This window comes from Sinohyriopsis cumingii, chromosome 17 (assembly GCF_028554795.1).
Source record: "Sinohyriopsis cumingii isolate HCF-2022 chromosome 17, ASM2855479v2, whole genome shotgun sequence".
Taxonomy (NCBI): Eukaryota; Metazoa; Mollusca; class Bivalvia; order Unionida; family Unionidae; genus Sinohyriopsis; species Sinohyriopsis cumingii.
Window position 1 is genome coordinate 77,990,452 of NC_142977.1, and position 19,984 is coordinate 78,010,435.

The 19,984-nt window shown below is 35.9% G+C and overlaps 1 protein-coding gene across 2 annotated transcripts in view; it reads left to right on the forward strand.

Annotated features, from left to right (window-relative positions):
* The window catches only part of LOC149779283 (tRNA-dihydrouridine(47) synthase [NAD(P)(+)]-like), a 57,085-nt gene that overhangs the window by 32,196 nt on the left and 4,905 nt on the right, over positions 1–19,984 (forward strand). For both annotated transcript variants that reach the window (XR_016415603.1, XM_089939885.1), the window contains exons 7-10: positions 6,899–6,995; positions 10,658–10,736; positions 12,176–12,364; positions 18,600–18,728. Coding sequence is in view for 1 of the 2 variants with exons in the window: in XM_089939885.1 (XP_089796011.1) it covers positions 6,899–6,995; positions 10,658–10,736; positions 12,176–12,364; positions 18,600–18,728 (494 nt within the window). In the remaining variant the exon portion in view is untranslated. The remainder of the gene's footprint in view (positions 1–6,898; positions 6,996–10,657; positions 10,737–12,175; positions 12,365–18,599; positions 18,729–19,984) is intronic.

Consider the following 19,984-nt stretch of genomic DNA (forward strand, 5'->3'; position numbering starts at 1 on the left):
CACTTGAAGTGAAAACATAGAAGACATATCTAATAGTTTACTTTATTTAGAGAACCACAAATTGGTACATATACGTGAATACTGTTGATATATACATGTCTAATGTATAGCATGAATAGTGTATCAACACTGTGTACTCACCTGTGAACCTCATCATATACATTGAATCCACAATACAAGTGATTCCATCAAAAATATGCACACACACAGCTTTAAAATATTCAATAATTTTGTCACAGGTCATATTGGTGTGAATTCAGTGGAAAAATATAGCACAATCACATAACAAATGACAAAGCACATTTACTTTTCAGTATGTCCCAAGTCGGTAAAAGTTAGTTTGTGTTTTAAGCTGCCATTGGTAGCATTCGTATGCATAAACTTTTTCCCTACAAAAAGAAAACTTTCACAGCACAGTTAACATGTTCCAGTCATGTTGGAAAATGCAAAAATCTATCAGATTCCATCACTTTTATTTAAGTTTGGTACTGACTTCCTTTGATGAAAAGTTCTTTGTTTTTATTGAAAGATTGTAGTCTGCTTTCTTTGATGAAGGGTGCATATGTTATTGAAGTCACCGCTAAAGGACAGCTTTGGAGAACCAAACAAATGCCTATTTCTTTTTGCGGTGGCAACATCAAATGTATTGCATGATTGAGACTGATTTTTTTTCTCCATTTGCTGAGTATGTTTTCATAACAATCGGTGCTTCAAAGGTAATCTGTTTCCTTTGAAATTTCAGCAAACTATTTTATCTGGGTACATTTTTGAAAGGATTTGGCCGGGGTTTTTTTACTAATCTAGTTACTGTCCCTCCATGCTTATTGAATAAACCAATAAGATGTAATTTTTAAAAAATTTTTTTTTTACATTTGTGGTAGCAGCGTGATGCTGCCTTCCATGCATGCATCTGAAAATTAACAAAGGGTCAATGGACGATAGAGACGCAGGTGTTCTGGTTTGATGACAGGGATTATTACAGAAGGATTTAATTCTGAGTGAAAAGAAGAGGAATTTTACTTACCATCCACTTACAAATGTCAGTCTTTGTAAATATATTAATTACTAGCGAGCGGTTGAAAATCCAATGAAAGATAGATTACAAGATAATACCTTGTCCGGTTGATCTCAGTTACCAGAAATATAAACAATAAAAAAGTGGATATTTCACAACAAACAGTATTCATGCTAGATTTCATGATAAGTGGATTATAATATAACAATGCACTGTTTAGATGGTTTGTCAATATGGACAAAGAATTTGTTTATGTAACAATAGATAAATTTCAATGCATTTTGTAGCCAGCTTGTGGCATCCTTTCATGGGGCCTCTGAATTCCTGCACTCCAAATCAATGGTTGTATATAAAAGTTTAAACAGCCAACGACGCCACCAGTAAAAATAAATCACCACATGGTATGTTTTGCCACCAATAAGGAAAAACAATCCAAGTTTGTGACATTGGCGAAGACCTATGCGATCCCAAAATAAACTTTGTATGCATTATTTGTTGTACTTTTAAGAAGAAAAAACTACTTTTTCATGTACAAGAAAAATACATACAAAATTTCAGGAGCCACGCCACTATCGTCTTCATATGCGATCTCTTCCCCAAAATGATATTAGTTTTTACATTTTTTTTCTCATACTTTTAAGAAAGATTTTGTTTTTGTGTACAAGAAAAATACATGTATATGAAATTTTGTGAGCCACACCACAACCGTGTTATATCCAAATTCATGTTTTAACGGAGCACACTATAGCGTGGTCACACTGTGCTAAGATGTTTTACCTAAATTGTGAGATAGATTCAAGAAAGATGTCTTGCATGCTGAATCCTGCCATAGTAATCTATAAAAAGACATAGACCAAACAGTCACAAGTTGAGCAAGATATGTCGGGCACATGTCTAAAGGCTACATATAAATAGCTGTCAGCTGTAAGCCTAAAACTTATGTGGGGAAAGATTGAGTTTTAAATCAGTCTGATGAAATGCATCGTTTTAGGTACTGTATACTGTGAAAAGTTTAGAAATGTTGCTAACATTGCAGCCATATTTGCCTATCTATGCAGACTAATAATTTGAATGAAGTTCCTTTGAAATTCTTCTATCTGAGCAGAAAGTTTGTTTCATCTGCATGATGCATGTGAAATAACTTGGACTCTCTGAAAGAGACTGGGGGTAATCATAGTGATACATCCCAAGTTTGGATAAATGTCCGACTACCTCTATGAAGAATAGTTCCATATAAAATGAAACTAATGCTGGACAATATTTGAACCATCAATAAAATATATGTACTTCATATTTTCCATATTGTTCCTGCAACTTTTAAATGAAAAATTTAAATTCATTAATGTAGCTTCAGATCATTGCTTAAATTGTTGTTAGTGATGACACATCATAAAAATGCAGTGCCAAAGAAGTTATGATTAAAACCACCCTAGAGCTTCTGGACAGTTCAGGATGGTCGCTATTTAAATCCAATGTCTTTTTCTATCTGGAGAAAAAGATACTGGATCATGTGCTGTGTATCACTTTTCTGCCAGTGTGGCTGGTAGTGTCAGTATTAAGCATTTTGATTCATTTTTTTGCAAATAAGATCCAGAGGGGTAAATCATTGTTTAATGGTGAGACACTATATTCTTTTGAATCCTTGTTTCTGGCTAAGAGGGATTTATCTGTCACAAGCCCATGACATACAATCTGCTCTCTCTCTCTTACTAAAAATGGTCTATTTCTAATAATAGGTACTTTTCAGTTCTGCTCTATTGGCCTTTTTGCCTTGAAAAGTGAGTCTGGCAGTGTAAATAGACATTACTCAAATTTTAATCTTACCAGGGAATGATTAGTGATCACCTCCTTTGATATGGTCTGACAGCTTTGGTTCTGTGTAGTACTTTAAACAGAACTATTTCCATAGAAAATGATCCTAAAAGGCAATTGCTTTATTAATTTATGTCAAAATGTTTGATAAATTTTGTAATGAAATCTAAGGAGATGAATGGAGGAAAAGACTGAAAACGTTTAATGTTTCAGAGGGATATTGTTATTTTCATGCGATCAAGTTGATTATCAGTATCTTTATGTTGATCGTTGTGATCCTGTTTAATATACCATATGACCCCCTAGCTCTATGTATCTTCTGTATCATCAGTTCTTTGATCCTGTTTAATATACCATATGACTCCCTAGCTCTATGTATCTTCTGTATCATCAATTCTTTGATCCTGTTTAATATACCATATGACCCCCTAGCTCTACGTATCTTCTGTATCATCAGTCTTTGATCCCGTTTAATATACCATATGACACCTTAGCTCTACGTATCGCCTTTATCATCAGTCCTTTGATCCTGTTTTATATACCATATGACCCCCTAGCTCTGTGTATCTTCTGTATCATCAATTCTTTGCCATATGACCCCCTAGCTCTATGTGTCTTCTGTATCATTTGTTTTTTGATCCTGTTTAATATACCATATGACCCACTAGCTCTATGTATCTTCTGTCTCATCAGTTCTTTGATCCTGTTTAATATACCATATTGTAACATGTCAAGGGTCAAGGTCAAATAAAATGGAATAGATGGACAGCTCACGCCTTTTTCAGTTATTAGATCTCTCCATTATATTGTAGTGTCAATAAATGTGTGTTCACCACAAAAGTTCTTATATACAGTAGATCATAAATGCACAAAACAAAACAAATATAAATAGTCAACACAGTTTATTATATGACTTCCTGGCTTGTGTTTGTTTTCTCACAAAATTTAGTGCTCAGAATGTTGAAATAAAAGCATATTGAAATAACAAGATTAGTTGCAATGGTAAATTGCATGTGAAAATCAGCATAAATGTTCAATTTGTCCTAATTCATATAATCTCTAACTCAGATAATCCCAATTCCCATATGACATACCGAAGTGGTATTGATTTTGTGCATCCAATCAAGGTTCGGAATCAGACCCGGGTTTGTGTTTCATAGTCCATTGATGAATTTGGTAGAGGTACAGTCTGGAACTGGATGTTAATAGTGTGTCGCGTTTGTTGTTTGAGACACAGTTTGGCGTTTTGAGCGATGCAGTCTGAAACCTGATGCCAATAGTTTGTTGCATGGGTTGTCTGTAACACAGTTTGTCGTTTTGAGTGACACAGTCTGGAACCGGATGTCAATAGTGTGGTCATTTGAGTTGCAAACACTGTGTCGTTTTGTAACAACAAAGTGTGCTGTTGTGTTGGGTATATTATTTCAACATCTAAATGAGAACCACTACAAACCAGATGGAAATTTCTGATTTCAAGATGATACATGAAATTGAGTAGGAAATTTGATAATGCCAATACTAAATTTCCAGTGGATAGCAGTCAGCTGTGTTGACGACGACACAGTGACAGTGTCTTCAGCTAAGTCCCTCTATGGGAAATTTTTGTCTGATGTAACTAGGAAATAAACGTTGAACCAATTTCAGAGAAACATTATAGTAGTCATTATGAGTGCTAAATTTAATGTGTCGGTAGTAACTAGTCTACCTTGCTGTTAATGCATGAAAGCATCTGCTGAGATGACTAGAGACTTTTGTTCTGTTTGCTTGGTTTTGATACCTTTACTGGAGTCCAGTAGAACCACAACTGCCAAAATGGCGGATCTCACCCCTATTTATAGGTTTTGGGAACACACTTGGGAAATTCATGACAAAGTTTTCACAAATATGACTAAATATGGAAGAATTCAAAAAGATTAACCTGAGCACCTCCTAGTGGAAAGCCAAGCGCCCAATACACATAGTAGTAAAAATGGTGTCTGATTTCAAATGACAAAAATAGCAATTATTTCACAATAAATTATACAAAGATTCAACATTGATGATGAACGGTTTCATCACACTGGTGACAAAAAAAATTGAACTTACATGAGTATTACCTTAATACTGGAGAAAAATGGATACAGTTGCCTATTTCTCTCTCAAAATAGAAAGTAAGTGATAACAGTTTACAATCCTATCATGTACACACTGGGTTCAAAAATATTTCCCCAGATGATGAATATTTAAACATATCATTTTTACATGATTTACATATTGTATCAAATTACTTTTCTTTTGTACAAGGGTCATATATCAAAAACTGTTACTACAGTTACTATTATTTGCAGTGGAAACAGACAGGTACAACTTTTCATCATGAAGGGAATGTAAACAATAAATGGAGATTATAAATGATCTCCAACATTAATGCTATGTGCAAATGCACTTTATAAGAATACAAGTTGACAGGTAGTCAGGATTGTTTCACTATGAGTCCCTAGCTCTAAGTATCTTCTGTATCATCAGTACTTTGATCCTGTTTAATATACCATATGACCCCCTGGCTTCTACGTATCTTCTGTATTATCAACTCTTTGATCGTGTTTTATATACCATATGAACCCCTAGCTCTGCGTAAATACTGTATCAATTCTGTGATCCTGTTTAATATACCATATGACCCCCTTGCTCAATGTATCTTCTGTATCATCAGTTCTTTGATCCTGTTTAATTTGCCATATGACCCCCTAGCTGTACGTATCTTCTGTATCATCAGTTCTTTGATCCTGTTTAATATACCATATGACCCCCTAGCTCTACTATGTTCTGTATCATCAATTCTTTGATCCTGTTTAATATACCTTATGATCCCCTAGCTCAACATAAATACTGTATCATCATTTCTGTGATCCAGTTTAATATACCATATGACCCCCTTGCTCTACATATCTTCTGTATCATCAGTTCTTTGATCCTGTTTAATTTGCTTTATGACCCCCTAGCTCTATGTATCTTCTGTATCATCAGTTCTTTGATCCTGTTTAATTTGTCATATGACCCCCTTCCTCTACGTATATTCTATATCATCAGTTCTTTGAGCCTGTTTTATATACCATATGACCCCCTAGCTCTATGTATCTTCTGTATCATCAGTTCTGTGATCCTGTTTTATATACCATATGACCCCCTAGCTCTATTTGTCTTCTGTATCATTTGTTTTTTGATCCTGTTTAATATACCATATGACACACTAGCTCTACGTATCTTCTGTATCATCAGTTCTATGATCCTGTTTAATGTACCATATGACCCCCTAGCTCTACGTATGTTCTGTATCATCAATTCTTTGATCCTGTTTAATTTGTCATATGACCCCCTTCCTCTACGTATATTTTGTATCATCAGTTCTTTGAGCCTGTTTTATATACCATATGACCCCCTAGCACTACGTATCTTCTGTATCATCAGTTCTATGATCCTGTTTAATATACCATATGACCCCCCCCCCCAGCTCTGCATATCTTCTGTATCATCAATTCTTTGATCCTGTTTTATATATCATATGACGCCCTAGCTCTACGTATCTTCTGTATCATCAGTTTTTTGATCCTGTTTAATATGCCATATGACACCCTAGCTCTACGTATCTTCTGTATCATCATTTCTTTGATCCTGTTTAATATACCATATGACCCCCTAGCTCTGCATATCTTCTGTATCATCAGTTCTTTGATCCTGTTTAATTTGCCATATGACCCTCTAGCTCTACGTATCTTCTGCATCATCGGTTCTGTGATCCTGTTTAATATGCCACATTACCCCCTAGCTCTGCGTATCTTCTGTATCATCAATTCTTTGATCCTGTTTAATATACCATATGACCCCCTAGCTCTACGTATCTTCTGTATCATCAATTCTGTGATTCTGTTTAATATACCATATGACCCCCTAGCTCTAGGTATCTTCTGTATCATCAGTTCTTTGATTCATCAGTAGAATGTGTTTACATTATGCAAACGTAGTCATCTCATGGTAGAGCATAGCCAAACATTGCCAATGTGTCATCTCAATTATCTTGTCTTTAACTGCTAGGTCCATGGACGTTCCCGAGAACAGAGATACACACGGCTGGCAGACTGGGACTACATTAATGAATGTGCACATGCTGGATCTCCAATGCCTGTGTTTGGTAAGAAATAAAGTATGATTTGAGGGGTGAAATGAACAGTTTATCTAAGCCAATTTCAAGTGCCCCAAACTGCTTCTACCCTATGTGACACATTTTGGATAACCAAACCTTTTATCAGAACAGATGTCAGTATTGATCCCTTTCCTTGCGGATGATATATTAATTCATGACTCAAAATTTATTACTACAGGTTGTACCTAATTGGTCAAAATCATTATTAATTTTAAAGGTTAGAGAAGTATAGGTGGCATCTTTATGCTCTGTTAGAAATAAAAAAGGTGCATGTAGTGTTGTAATTTTATGTCTCTTCCTGTATTCTTTTTGCACTTCATTCTGTCCATTATTATTGAAGTCATTTTCTAATTATCTGTGAACTGTGGGGCCCAGAGTGACCGAGTGGTCTAAAGCTCTCACCGTTATGGATCACTGACATCTCACCTGTCTGTGTGGGTTCGAGTCGTGGGTTCGGCCTATGTGGGTATGTGAGAAAGCTTGCCAGTAGCTTCTTGAGGGTTGATGGTTCTTCCCAGGGTTTTCCCGGGTTCTTCCTCCACCATTAATGCTGGCGGCCATGTATAGCCTATCTTGTGATGAAAAATGGTGTTAAACCCCACAACAAGAACAACGTGTGGGCTGCATGGTTGTTCACTTTGATAGACACCTATTGGTGAGTGTTTGCATGGTCATAACACCTTTGTAAACAATACTTGGTGAATTTAGGCTTGGTCTTAACACCTTTGTAAATATTGTTGAGTGAATGCATGGTCATAACACCTTTGTAAATACCTTATGGTGGGTGAATTCATGGACATAACACCTTTGTAAATACCTCATGGTGAGTGTATGCATGGTCATACCACCTTTGGAAATACCTCTTGGTGAGTGTAGGCATGGTCATAACACCTTTGGAAATACCTCTTGGTAAATGTAGGCATGGTCACAACACCTTGTTAATACTTCTTAGTGAGTGTAGGTATGGTCATAACACCTTTGTAAATACCTTTTGGTGAGTGTATGCATGGTCATACCACCTTTGTAAATACCTTTTGGTGAGTGTATGCATGGTCATAACACCTTTGTAAATACCTCTTGGTAAGTGTAGGCATGGTCACAACACCTTGTTAATACCTCTTGGTGAGTGAATGCATGGTCATAACACCTTTGGAAATACCGCTTGGTGAGTGTATGCATGGTCATAACTCCTTTGTAAATACCTCTTGGTGAGTGAATGCATGGTAATAACACCTTTGTAAATACCTCTTCGTGAGTGTAGGCATGGTCATAACACCTTTGTAATTACCTCTTGGTGAGTGAATGCATGGTAATAACACCTTTGTAAATACCTCTTGGTGAGTGTAGGCATGGTCACAACACCTTTATAAATACCTCTTGGTGAGTGAATGCATGGTCATAACACCTTTGGAAATACCTCTTGGTGAGTGAATGCATGGTAATAACACCTTTGTAAATACCTCTTGGTGAATGTAGGCATGGTCATAACACCTTTGGAAATACCTCTTGGTGAGTGTATGCATGGTCATAACTCCTTTGTAAATACCTCTTGGTGAGTGAATGCATGGTAATAACACCTTTGTAAATACCTCTTCGTGAATGTAGGCATGGTCATAACACCTTTGGAAATACCTCTTGGTGAGTGTAGGCATGGTCATAACACCTTTGGAAATACCTCTTGGTGAGTGAATGCATGGTAATAACACCTTTGTAAATACCTCTTGGTGAATGTAGGCATGGTCATAACACCTTTGGAAATACCTCTTGGTGAGTGTATGCATGGTCATAACTCCTTTGTAAATACCTCTTGGTGAGTGAATGCATGGTCATAACACCTTTGTAAATACCTCTTGGTGAGTGTAGGCATGGTCACAACACCTTTGTAAATGCCTCTTGGTGAGTGTATGCATGGTCATAACTCCTTTATAAATACCTCTTGGTGAGTGAATGCATGGTCATAACACCTTTGGAAATACTTCTTGGTGAGTGTAGGCATGGTTATAACACCTTTATAAATACCTCTTGGTGAGTGAATGCATGGTCATAACACCTTTGGAAATACTTCTTGGTGAGTGTAGGCATGGACATAACACCTTTATAAATACCTCTTGGTGAGTGAATGCATGGTAATAACACCTTTGGAAATACCTCTTGGTGAGTGTAGGCATGGTTATAACACCTTTATAAATACCTCTTGGTGAGTGAATGCATGGTCATAACACCTTTGGAAATACCTCTTGGTGAGTGTAGGCATGGTAATAACACCTTTGTAAATACCTCTTGGTGAGTGAATGCATGGTAATAACACCTTTGGAAATACCTCTTGGTGAGTGTAGGCATGGTTATAACACCTTTATAAATACCTCTTGGTGAGTGAATGCATGGTCATAACACCTTTGGAAATACCTCTTGGTGAGTGTAGGCATGGTAATAACACCTTTGTAAATACCTCTTGTTGAGTGAATGCATGGTAATAACACCTTTGTAAATACCTCTTGGTGAGTGAATGCATGGTCATAACACCTTTGGAAATACCTCTTGGTGAGTGTATGCTTGGTCATAACAACTTTGTAAATACCTCTTGGTGAGTGTAGGCATGGTCACAACACCTTTGTAAATACCTCTTGGTGAGTGTAGGCATGGTCATAACACCTTTGTAAATGCCTCTTTGTAAGTGTAGGCATGGTAATAACACCTTTGTAAATACCTCTTGGTGAGTGAATGCATGGTAATAACACCTTTGGAAATACCTCTTGGTGAGTGTAGGCATGGTTATAACACCTTTATAAATACCTCTTGGTGAGTGAATGCATGGTCATAACACCTTTGTAAATACCTCTTGGTGAGTGTAGGCATGGTCATAACACCTTTGTAAATACCTCTTGGTGAGTGAATGCATGGTAATAACACCTTTGTAAATACCTCTTGGTGAGTGTAGGCATGGTCATAACACCTTTATAAATACCTCTTGGTGAGTGAATGCATGGTCATAACACCTTTGGAAATACCTCTTGGTGAGTGTATGCTTGGTCATAACAACTTTGTAAATACCTCTTGGTGAGTGTAGGCATGGTCACAACACCTTTGTAAATACCTCTTGGTGAGTGTAGGTATGGTCATAACACCTTTGTAAATGCCTCTTGGTAAGTGAATCCATGGTCTTAACACCTTTATAAATACCTTTTGTTAAGTGAATGCATGGTCATAACACCTTTGGAAATACCTCTTGGTGAGTGTATGCTTGGTCATAACAACTTTGGAAATACCTCTTGATGAGTGTATGCTTGGTCATAACACCTTTGTAAATACCTCTTGGTGAGTGTAGGTATGGTCATAACACCTTTGTAAATGCCTCTTGGTAAGTGAATCCATGCTCTTAATACCTTTATAAATACCTTTTGTTAAGTGAATGCATGGTCATAACACCTTTGTAAATACCTCTTGGTGAGTGCATTAGTTCCACAAGACTGGACAGTGTTAGATGCACTTTTGGCTTTAGGGTTATATATCATTGTTATATGACATTGGTAATAATTTATGAGTAAAACTGTTTACCTGTATTGGTCTTTTATACAGGTTTGTATTGTATGTATTAGGTAATAGATTTTTTAAAAATTTATTTATCTTAGTACACTGCAAATCTTTTGCAGGGAATGGAGACATCTTGTCATTTGAGGATGCCAATCTTCGCCAGACTCAGACAGGTGTCAGTGGAATTATGATTGCCAGGTATTTACACCCTTGCATCAAAAATTTATATCATCTGTTAAATGAAGCTGCTCTAGTAACTGTAATTGATACAGCAAAGAAAAATTATCTGACCAATTGGGTTTTAAAAAAACAGTGCAAATCATAACATTTGAGTGTCATTAAACTATTGCAAATTTAGTAAATGGAGTGTGTGTTCGACATTTAAAATTTGGTGGCCTTGTGTGGCTGAGTGGTCTCAAGTACTCACGTTTACAGATCACCAACAGCACACCTGTCTGTATAGAACTGAGTCTCTAATTCAGACAGCATAGGTATGTGCGAAATTTGCCAGTAGCTTTCTGTGAGTCGGTGATTCTTCCAGGGGTTTTAGCAGGTTCTTTCTGCACCTCATAGACTGGCCACCAGATATCATATCTTGAAAATGGCATTTCATGGACTGGCCACCATGTATCATATCTTGAGATTGGTATTTCATAGACTGGCCACCTGGTATCATATCTTGAGATTGGTATTTCATAGACTGGCCACCATGTATCATATCTTGAAATTGGTATTTCATGGACTGGCCACCATGTATCATATCTTGAGATTGGTATTTCATGGACTGGCCACCATGTATCATATCTTGAGATTGGTATTTCATGGACTGGCCACCATGTATCATATCTTGAGATTGGTATTTCATGGACTGGCCACCATGTATCATATCTTGAGATTGGTATTTCATAGACTGGCCACCAGGTATCATATCTTGAGATTGATATTTCATAGACTGGCCACCATGTATCATATCTTGAGATTGGTATTTCATAGACTGGCCACCATGTATCATATCTTGAAAATGGCATTAACCCCATAACAATAACAACTTGACATTTTTGTGATTAATTTGTCATCTTGTTGTATAATCTCTTAGCCTATAATCTTCCATTTTAAAATATTACAGATATTCTGTATTGCTGCCAAATTTAGCAAAGAAATTGGTGCTTTTATCCTGTATCATTAGTTTCAGACTTTTTTGTTATATGCTTTAGCCATGGTAAATATTGTGACTCATCAATCCATCAGTGATATCAAATCAGCTCAGTGTTATTTGAACAGAATGTGTGATACTTGTTAAGTTTGAAGGCTAACCAGGAATTCATCTGACTTTCCAAGCATAAGATTATGACTTTTACCTACATTAAAGCTTTCAAAATTTGCAGGTACATTTTTATGTAAGCAAAGTAGCTAACACTAAAACTTTAATGTAATTCTTATATATATATCACCATCATCATCATAATTATCATCATCATCACTTTTTATTTTATTTCAATGATTTGAATGAACTGTCAGTCTCAGCCATTCATGTTGTATAAATTCATGCCCAGTGATCTGGCAGACAGTTATTTCTCATACTTCTGTTGTCATAACAACAATCCAGTTGTGTCTGAATATATTTTCTCCTTTGACAGAGGTGCATTGATAAAACCCTGGATTTTTACGGAGATCAAGGAACAGCGTCACTGGGACATCTCATCCAGAGAGAGGTTTGAGCTGTTACAAGAGTTTGCAAATAATGGCCTGGAACACTGGGGCTGTGACACACAGGGTATCGAGAACACAAGGCGTTTTCTCCTAGAGTGGCTGTCCTTCCTTCATAGGTATAAAATTGTGCATAACATTTTAGCTTGTAATATTGCAAATCAGCAATGAATCAGCACTATCCGATAATTTAATTTCTGTTTGTAATTCAAGCTTGTATTTTTGAGAATTAGAATTGAAACAGTGCAGTCTGATTTATCTGAAATTGTCATACATTGCCAAAAAGCAGTCAACTTCACTAAACCAGACACTGTTGGGAGCACAGTTTTATTAGAGATGTTCTATATGGGGATAAGTCTGATTAGCATTTGAGTTGCTTCATTGTGATGAAAATATATGTATCTGACAAGAGGCCCATTTTCTGAGGGTCCAGTTTAGGGAGGTTTGACAAGAGGCCCATTTTCTGAGTCTCCAGTGTAGGAAGGTTTCACTAGAACTTTTTACTGCCATTTTCACCATAGTTCTACTGAAAATGTCATAAAAATATTGACTGGTTCTTTTTAAATTTTAGGACTTAAGTCATTTTCCACAAAGATGCAGCATACCAGAGTTCTGTTCCTTTTTAAGGCTGCTCATTTATGTCACTAAAGAGTTGGAGAAAGCTATAAAATACTACATACAAGCAACAATAGGATGAGTGTAGTCATTTGATGTTATGATGGACTTTTGACAAGACAGACTAGCCAGTGGACTTGAATAATCACTGTGAACAAGAGATGAGATGGTCATAAACATTTATGAAAATATGCATCAAGAGTTACGACCTTGTAATTATCCATTTCATGCAAACTATGGTTGAAATGGGAGTGGGGGAAGGTGTGTGGGAAGGTGGTATATTTGTAATATAGAATCCACCTATACACAAGCATGGTTTAAATGTTAACTTAAAATAAAAAAAACTTACCTCTGTTCACAGAAGAATGTGCACATAAACCAGTCTCCCAGCAGACAGAATTTTATCCCACCACTGCCTGTTTACATGGTAAATATGTGATGCAGTTCTGACTCAAATTGAAATTTGTTTGTCTTCTGTAGTTTACTGCTAGTTCAACTTCGTTAGGGACTTTTTATGCACAACAAATAAAAGGTACAATGTCTGAGTCAGAATGAACAAAATTATTTGTTCTCCTTTCTCTCCAAATAATTTTCACAAAACCTTGTAAAAAGAATATCGCATGGGTAATAATTTGATATTGAATTTATGAAAGTCATTGAATACTATCTAGTCAAGGCTTGCCAAAGTTGGACATCATTCAACTCATTACATAATTTAATATTAAATCATTACCCATCCTATATTTATGCCATATATTGCCTTTTTAGAGCTGATTGATGCTCTAAATGATATTAACTGCATCTGTTGGACACAATGCTGTTTGTCCCACTATTGAAATCAGTATTTTTACCATTCATGGGTGGTTAAGACCTATCTTCCCCTTGATACCACATCTGTCAGCAAATGATATCCTGGTTAAATATAAATTAACCCTTGATACCACATTTGTCAACAAATGCTTTCCTGATTAAGTGTCAATTTCCCCTTAATACCATCTCTGTTCACAAATGATATCCTGGTTAAGTGTATATTTATTTCATCTTGAGGCCACATCTGTCCACAAAAGATATCCCAATTAAGTGTAAATTTCCCCATAATATCACATCTGTCAACAAATTATATCATGGTTAAGTATAAATTTCCCCTTGAGACCACATCTATCAACAAATTATATCATGGTTAAATGTCAGTTTCTTTTTGATATCACATCTGTCAACAATGACATCATGGTTAAGTGTAAATTTCCCACTTGATATCACATCTGTCAGCAAATGATATCCTGGTTAAGTGTAAATTTCCCTTTGATATCACATCTGTCAACAGTGATATCTTGGTTAAGTGTTAATTTACCCTTTGATATCACATCTGTCAACAAATTATATTGTGGTTAAAGGAGACCAGAAACCAATGGAAATGTAGAATAATAATAAAAGTACTATAGCAGAAAACCTTATTCTGAAGTATCATCAGCGACCGTAATGCCAATATTTAAATATTGGCCTATCTTCTAGAGCTGAATTTCCGTGACCTCGTATGCAAAATTTCTGTGCCTATTCGGTTACTTTCGGGATGTGACGTCATAGTAGTGACTCCAGCGGCCCAAGTGGGAGTTGCCAGAGTAAAAGACAATACCATTTTGCATTGCTTACGGGTGTAATAGAACATTAAGAAAAGCCTGTTGACATATAAAAAAAAAATCTTTTCCGAAAGATAAAGGCATAATGAAAGAATGGGTACATTATTACAAGTGAGTCGATTTCAAAGCAACACCATACAGCACTATGTGCTCGTTACATTTCTCAAAGGAATGTTACAAGAGGGATCATGAAAAAATAGCAGCTCAAAGATATGCAAATGCTAGGCTTAGACTAAAAGTTGGCACTGTTCCAGACATACCTTTGGACATTTTAAATCCTGGGAAAAGTGTTAAATGTGTGAGTTACGAAAACAGGCAGAAGGACGAGTAAGTGACCACAAAATGCAACAATCAATCCACATCTTTTGTCTGAAAACAGCAGTGCTAAAAACAAATTTGATAGCCCGACACCCTGGGCCCCTTCTGGTTTTAGTTCCGGCCCATCCTGTATTCAAAGTGAGGTGCCCGTCAGGCTTGTCGAAACAAAAATTGTTTGCCTGAGGAAACTTTGATTGCGCTGGTGAAGTGAGTAAATGTATTTTCAAGATGTTGACATACATGCCTTAACACGGTACAATCTAAATCAAATCACCACTGTCCTAGGTGAAATTTAGATTTGATTTTAATCAAATGGAAACTTTGCAAAAAATAAGATTCTAAACCAGTCGTGTTTCGAGAAAACACAATTTTCAGTAATCTTATAAAAATTAAAAATTAAAAAAAAATGCATTGTATACATGTAGTATGCATAAACTGTAATCTGTAAAAATTGGAACTGATATAAAACTATTCCTTGGGCAGTCAAAGTTTCACATTAACTATCTGACAATAGAAAGGGGGGGGGGTCTATTGACCCCCCCCCCCTTGCCCCAATGTGCGACCGCCCATTTGACGTGCCTTTTCTTCCTGTGATACGCCTTATTATTCCCCCATGACAAGCCCCTTTTGCATATTCTGGTCAGTTCTGGCTAAATTGCAAAATAGCTAAAGTTTTGATTTAAGTACGCAAATGATAAAGCCGGTGTGACTAATGAACATAATCCTTATCCTTGCATTGATCTTGTGAAAAGGACTGCCCTTCGGACATACTTCAAAGAAACCATGTTCGACAGTGTGTGTATGCGTAAGCACCAGCAATTGATTGCCAAATAAACGATGCCTATTTTGTTGTTACTTACGATGCCATGGACTTAATTTTAACAGTTCAAATCTGCAGTCACAAGTTACCGTACTTGTGGCAACTGTTTTTCTCACGTTTTATGGCCCACCTTATTTCCTTAGGTTTAAGTCTTAATGCATGTAATACTGTTTGCTGAATAAAATATTTATTCAGAATTAGTTCTTTAGGGCCACATATATCACATGGTATATTTTGTTTTATTCCTTGTAATTTAATCATGATAATTAAACTTTTCATATACGGTAGAGGAATGTCAGGTGTTAACTGGCCGAGTTTCTTTGGCGGAAATGGAGATGCGATTTTGTTTGCAGAGAAAATTTCAAAGTGATCATTCATTTAAGCTAATTGGTGACAATTTTATTCTTTTAATTTTTTTAATACTATAGTACTGTTGTTTAAAAAATCTGAAATTTACTTGAATAATGTTTAAATCTTCACGTTCTATTTACTGAAGAAGAAAAAAAAGATAAAAACTGTTGTATGATATTAATTATTTCGTCCAGTGCCGGTTTAGACGTGTATGCGTGTGATTTGAATTTTTAACGTAGCTTTAACAATTTTTCAGTCATATCACTATGATGTCTGCAGTGTGGCAGTTTAGACTGTGGATTGCATACGTTATATCTATTTATAAATGGTTTGGGGTTGGATTTTTTTCTTCTGACAAATGAAAATTGACAGACATAATGTAATAATCGGGACTTCGCTGTGCAAAATTGAGAGATATTACGAGATCGGGAGGTAGATGAGGAAATACCCCCAAAATCGGGAGGTTTTTCTCCCGGATTGAGAGTTGACAGGTATGAACTGTCCGGGCTTGTGGAATTTCATTCAGGACTTTAGTTTATTTAAGTCACCAGCCCGGGGCCTGTGCCTAACAAATTTCTTTTAGCACTTACCAGTACAGTACATAAACTATTATATCAGATTGCAGATTCAACTTTTGAATGTGCAACCCAAATGTGGTCTCCTGTCTGCCTCGCTCGCCAATGTTTATGTTTGTATTCGAGGACTGGCTAGTATAGCGTCACGGTACCACGTGATCTGTCATCTCATCAAAACTCGGAAAAACTCAGCAATTTATGGAATCATGGTATCTTCCACGCAATATAATCACTACCCGCTTACGATATTTAATTTATAAGCATTGCAGTCGAATTAAAATCTGAAGAGAATGACATACGTAAAAGGAAAATTTGATTTCTAGTCTCCTTTAAGTGTAAATTTCCCACTTGATATCACATCTGTCAACAAATGACATCCTGGTTAAGTGTAAATTTCTACTTGATACCACATCTGTCTACAGATGATATAGTGGTTAAGTGTCAGTTTCCCTTTGATATCACATCTGTCAACAAATTATATTGTGGTTAAGTGTAAATTTCCTACTTGATATTACATCTGTCAACAAATATCCTGGTTAAGTGTAAATTTCTACTTGATACCACATCTGTCTACAAATGATATAGTGGTTAAGTGACAGTTTCCCTTTGATATCACATCTGTCAACAATGATATGTTGGTTCAGTGTTAATTTCCCTTTGATATCACTTCTGTCAACAAATGATATCCTGGTTAAGTATCAATTTCATCTTGAGACCACATCTGTCCACAAAAGATATCCTGATTAAGTATAAATATCACATCTGTCAACAAATTATATCATGGTTAACTGTAAAATTCCCACTTGATATCACATCTGTCAATCGATATCCTGGTTAATTGTAAATTTTCCCTTGATACTGCATCTGTCAACAAATGATATCCAGGTTAAGTGTAATTAGCAGATATAGGCTCTCAGGCAGGCCACATGTAGACTGAAAAACATACTGGCAGCTGACATAATTTTGAAAGACAGTCTGGAGTACCATGTAAATTTAGTACTGATTTCTTCTGAAAAAGACCGCTCCTGTGGTCTGTTGGTTAGAGCATCTGCCTCGGATGAAGAAGGTCACGGGTTCGAACCCTGGCTGAGTCGTACCAAAGACTTATAAAAATGGTACAGGCCTCACATGGCACTCATCATTAAGAGGTTAGTGTTAGGACTGGTCGCTCTGATGTCAGAATAATGTGACTCGGTGTAGTGATGTGACTGAAAAATTGGTGAAGCTATGTTCAAAATCCAAATCACACACACACACTCTTCTGGAAAAAAAATGAATACTGTCTTAATATTCTGATAGCATAACTACTTTAATTATAAATCACCCATGCAGGAAGGTTTCATGTTCTGTAATGCCTCTCATGAAAGCTTAATTAAAATTTAACTGCCTAAACACAGGGAAAGAGACATGTGTATCAAATTGTGTAGGTCTAAAACTACAAGTGAATTTCAGATAAGTGTATGCTCAGTAGGCATTTATGATTATAAAACTCGCAAATGGTGATCTGATTTTGGGATGGCGTTTTCATCAACAACGGAAAAAGCAAGAAAGTTTACTGTTTAAAATTTCATGTCTTTTTTTAAAGTAGCTTCAGGCTTTCCACTTTAAAAATTCACTGCTGACCACTGGTATAATGGAAATGGTGTTGATGATAAAATTAACTCAATTTTTAAAGGAAACAACTGGTACAAATGAGAACAATTTAGCATTTGATCAGATGTTGAAGTAATGCACTTGGGGAAAAAGAGGATAGTTAAAAAGAAATGCACAATGTTTAAAAAGCTAAAGGAGAGCAACATCTTGAAAAGAAAAGATCTTTTCCACTATACTAAACAAATAGATATAAGACAGACTATTAAAAAAAATTGTCCTTTTTTTTCTGTCATTTTTGTTACATATGGGGATATTTTTGTCAAGCGCACATTAGAGGGAAGCATGACATGGCAATAGTGCTTTGATAGAGAGCTTGATATGTCTAATTTTGCTTATGCAGTACATGTCATCCATGCTAAACACTGCTTATTTTCTACTTTAACAGATACATTCCTGTTGGTCTGCTTGAGAGGGTGCCCCAGGTGATAAATGAGAGACCGCCTTATTACAGGGGCCGAGATGACCTTGAAACACTAATGGCCAGTCCCAGTTGTAGGGACTGGATTAAAATCAGGTAATATCTCTGTTGAATTTATATTTTCCCCACTGTATTTCATTTTAAAAATTAAAAGTCTTTTCAAAAATGTGAGTTTAAAACACACTAAAAGATAGAATTTACAATTGATTTTACATCTATTTCTGTCTAAATAATTGATAAACAAAACAAGATAAAACCAAGTTTAGTATATAAGGCACTGTCTAATACAAGAAGAAAAAAATCAAGTTCATCAGTCAAATTGTTATAGTTAAATTTCAGGCTAAATTTGATAGGTATCCCAAGATTAAAAAAGTATCAAATGAAATAAACAAGGGGCATTTTTAAACTTTAATACAGATGCAGATATTATTTTATGAAAAGTAACAAAATCCATCAAGCAGTCATTTTTTATTGCACTGATCACTGCTTGAACTGTCTATTTTCCCCAAACTCCTATTTATAGCAAAGCCCAGGATCTTCTAGAAATAGTCGTATAATTGGTATATCCCAAAACATTTCTTGATTGAGAAGTTTAGAAAAAGAACAGCATGTGATCAAATTGCAATATAGTCCTAATGATTTGATGACAAAATATGGAACAGATTCTTCAAGTAACATATCGAGATAACTTCTACTCATGTTTTGTTAACATTTTTAACTTAAAGAAATAAAATATGTAGTCTTGATGACGCTCATAAACACATGCCTCCCATCACATATGTAGCACCATTTATCCATTGTATGCTCATCGAAGTTTGACTGAAGAACAGATAAATTACTTCTTTACCCATTTATCATGCGCATATCATGAAAACATGAAAGCAATGAAAACTGCTGCTGACATGATGCCTATAACGGTAAACCTACAAAAACCAAGAAGAGAGTCAAACAGTTAGTGAAACTTTAAACGACTAAATTTGGGTTCCACAAAATTACAGAAAAAGAAGAAAACATTGGAAATTGCTTGTAAAGATGAACCTTCACAAAGACTGGTTGTTATAATGTGGGAGGGGTATACAAAAAATTGAAAATTTTAACTTCTGCTCCACTGTTCGAGTATGCTCAGAGGCATGGAAGAGGAGAATCCTGCTAAAGATGCAAGTGTGAAATTGTCTACATATAAATGATATTTTATTATGATGTTGGCCTGTTATGATCACACCAGTGGTCCACTTGTATCAAATGTGACATTGTCTATATATAAATGATATTTTATTATGATGTTGGCCTGTTATGATCACACCAGTGGTCCACTTGTATCAAATGTGAAATTGTCTATATATAAATGATAT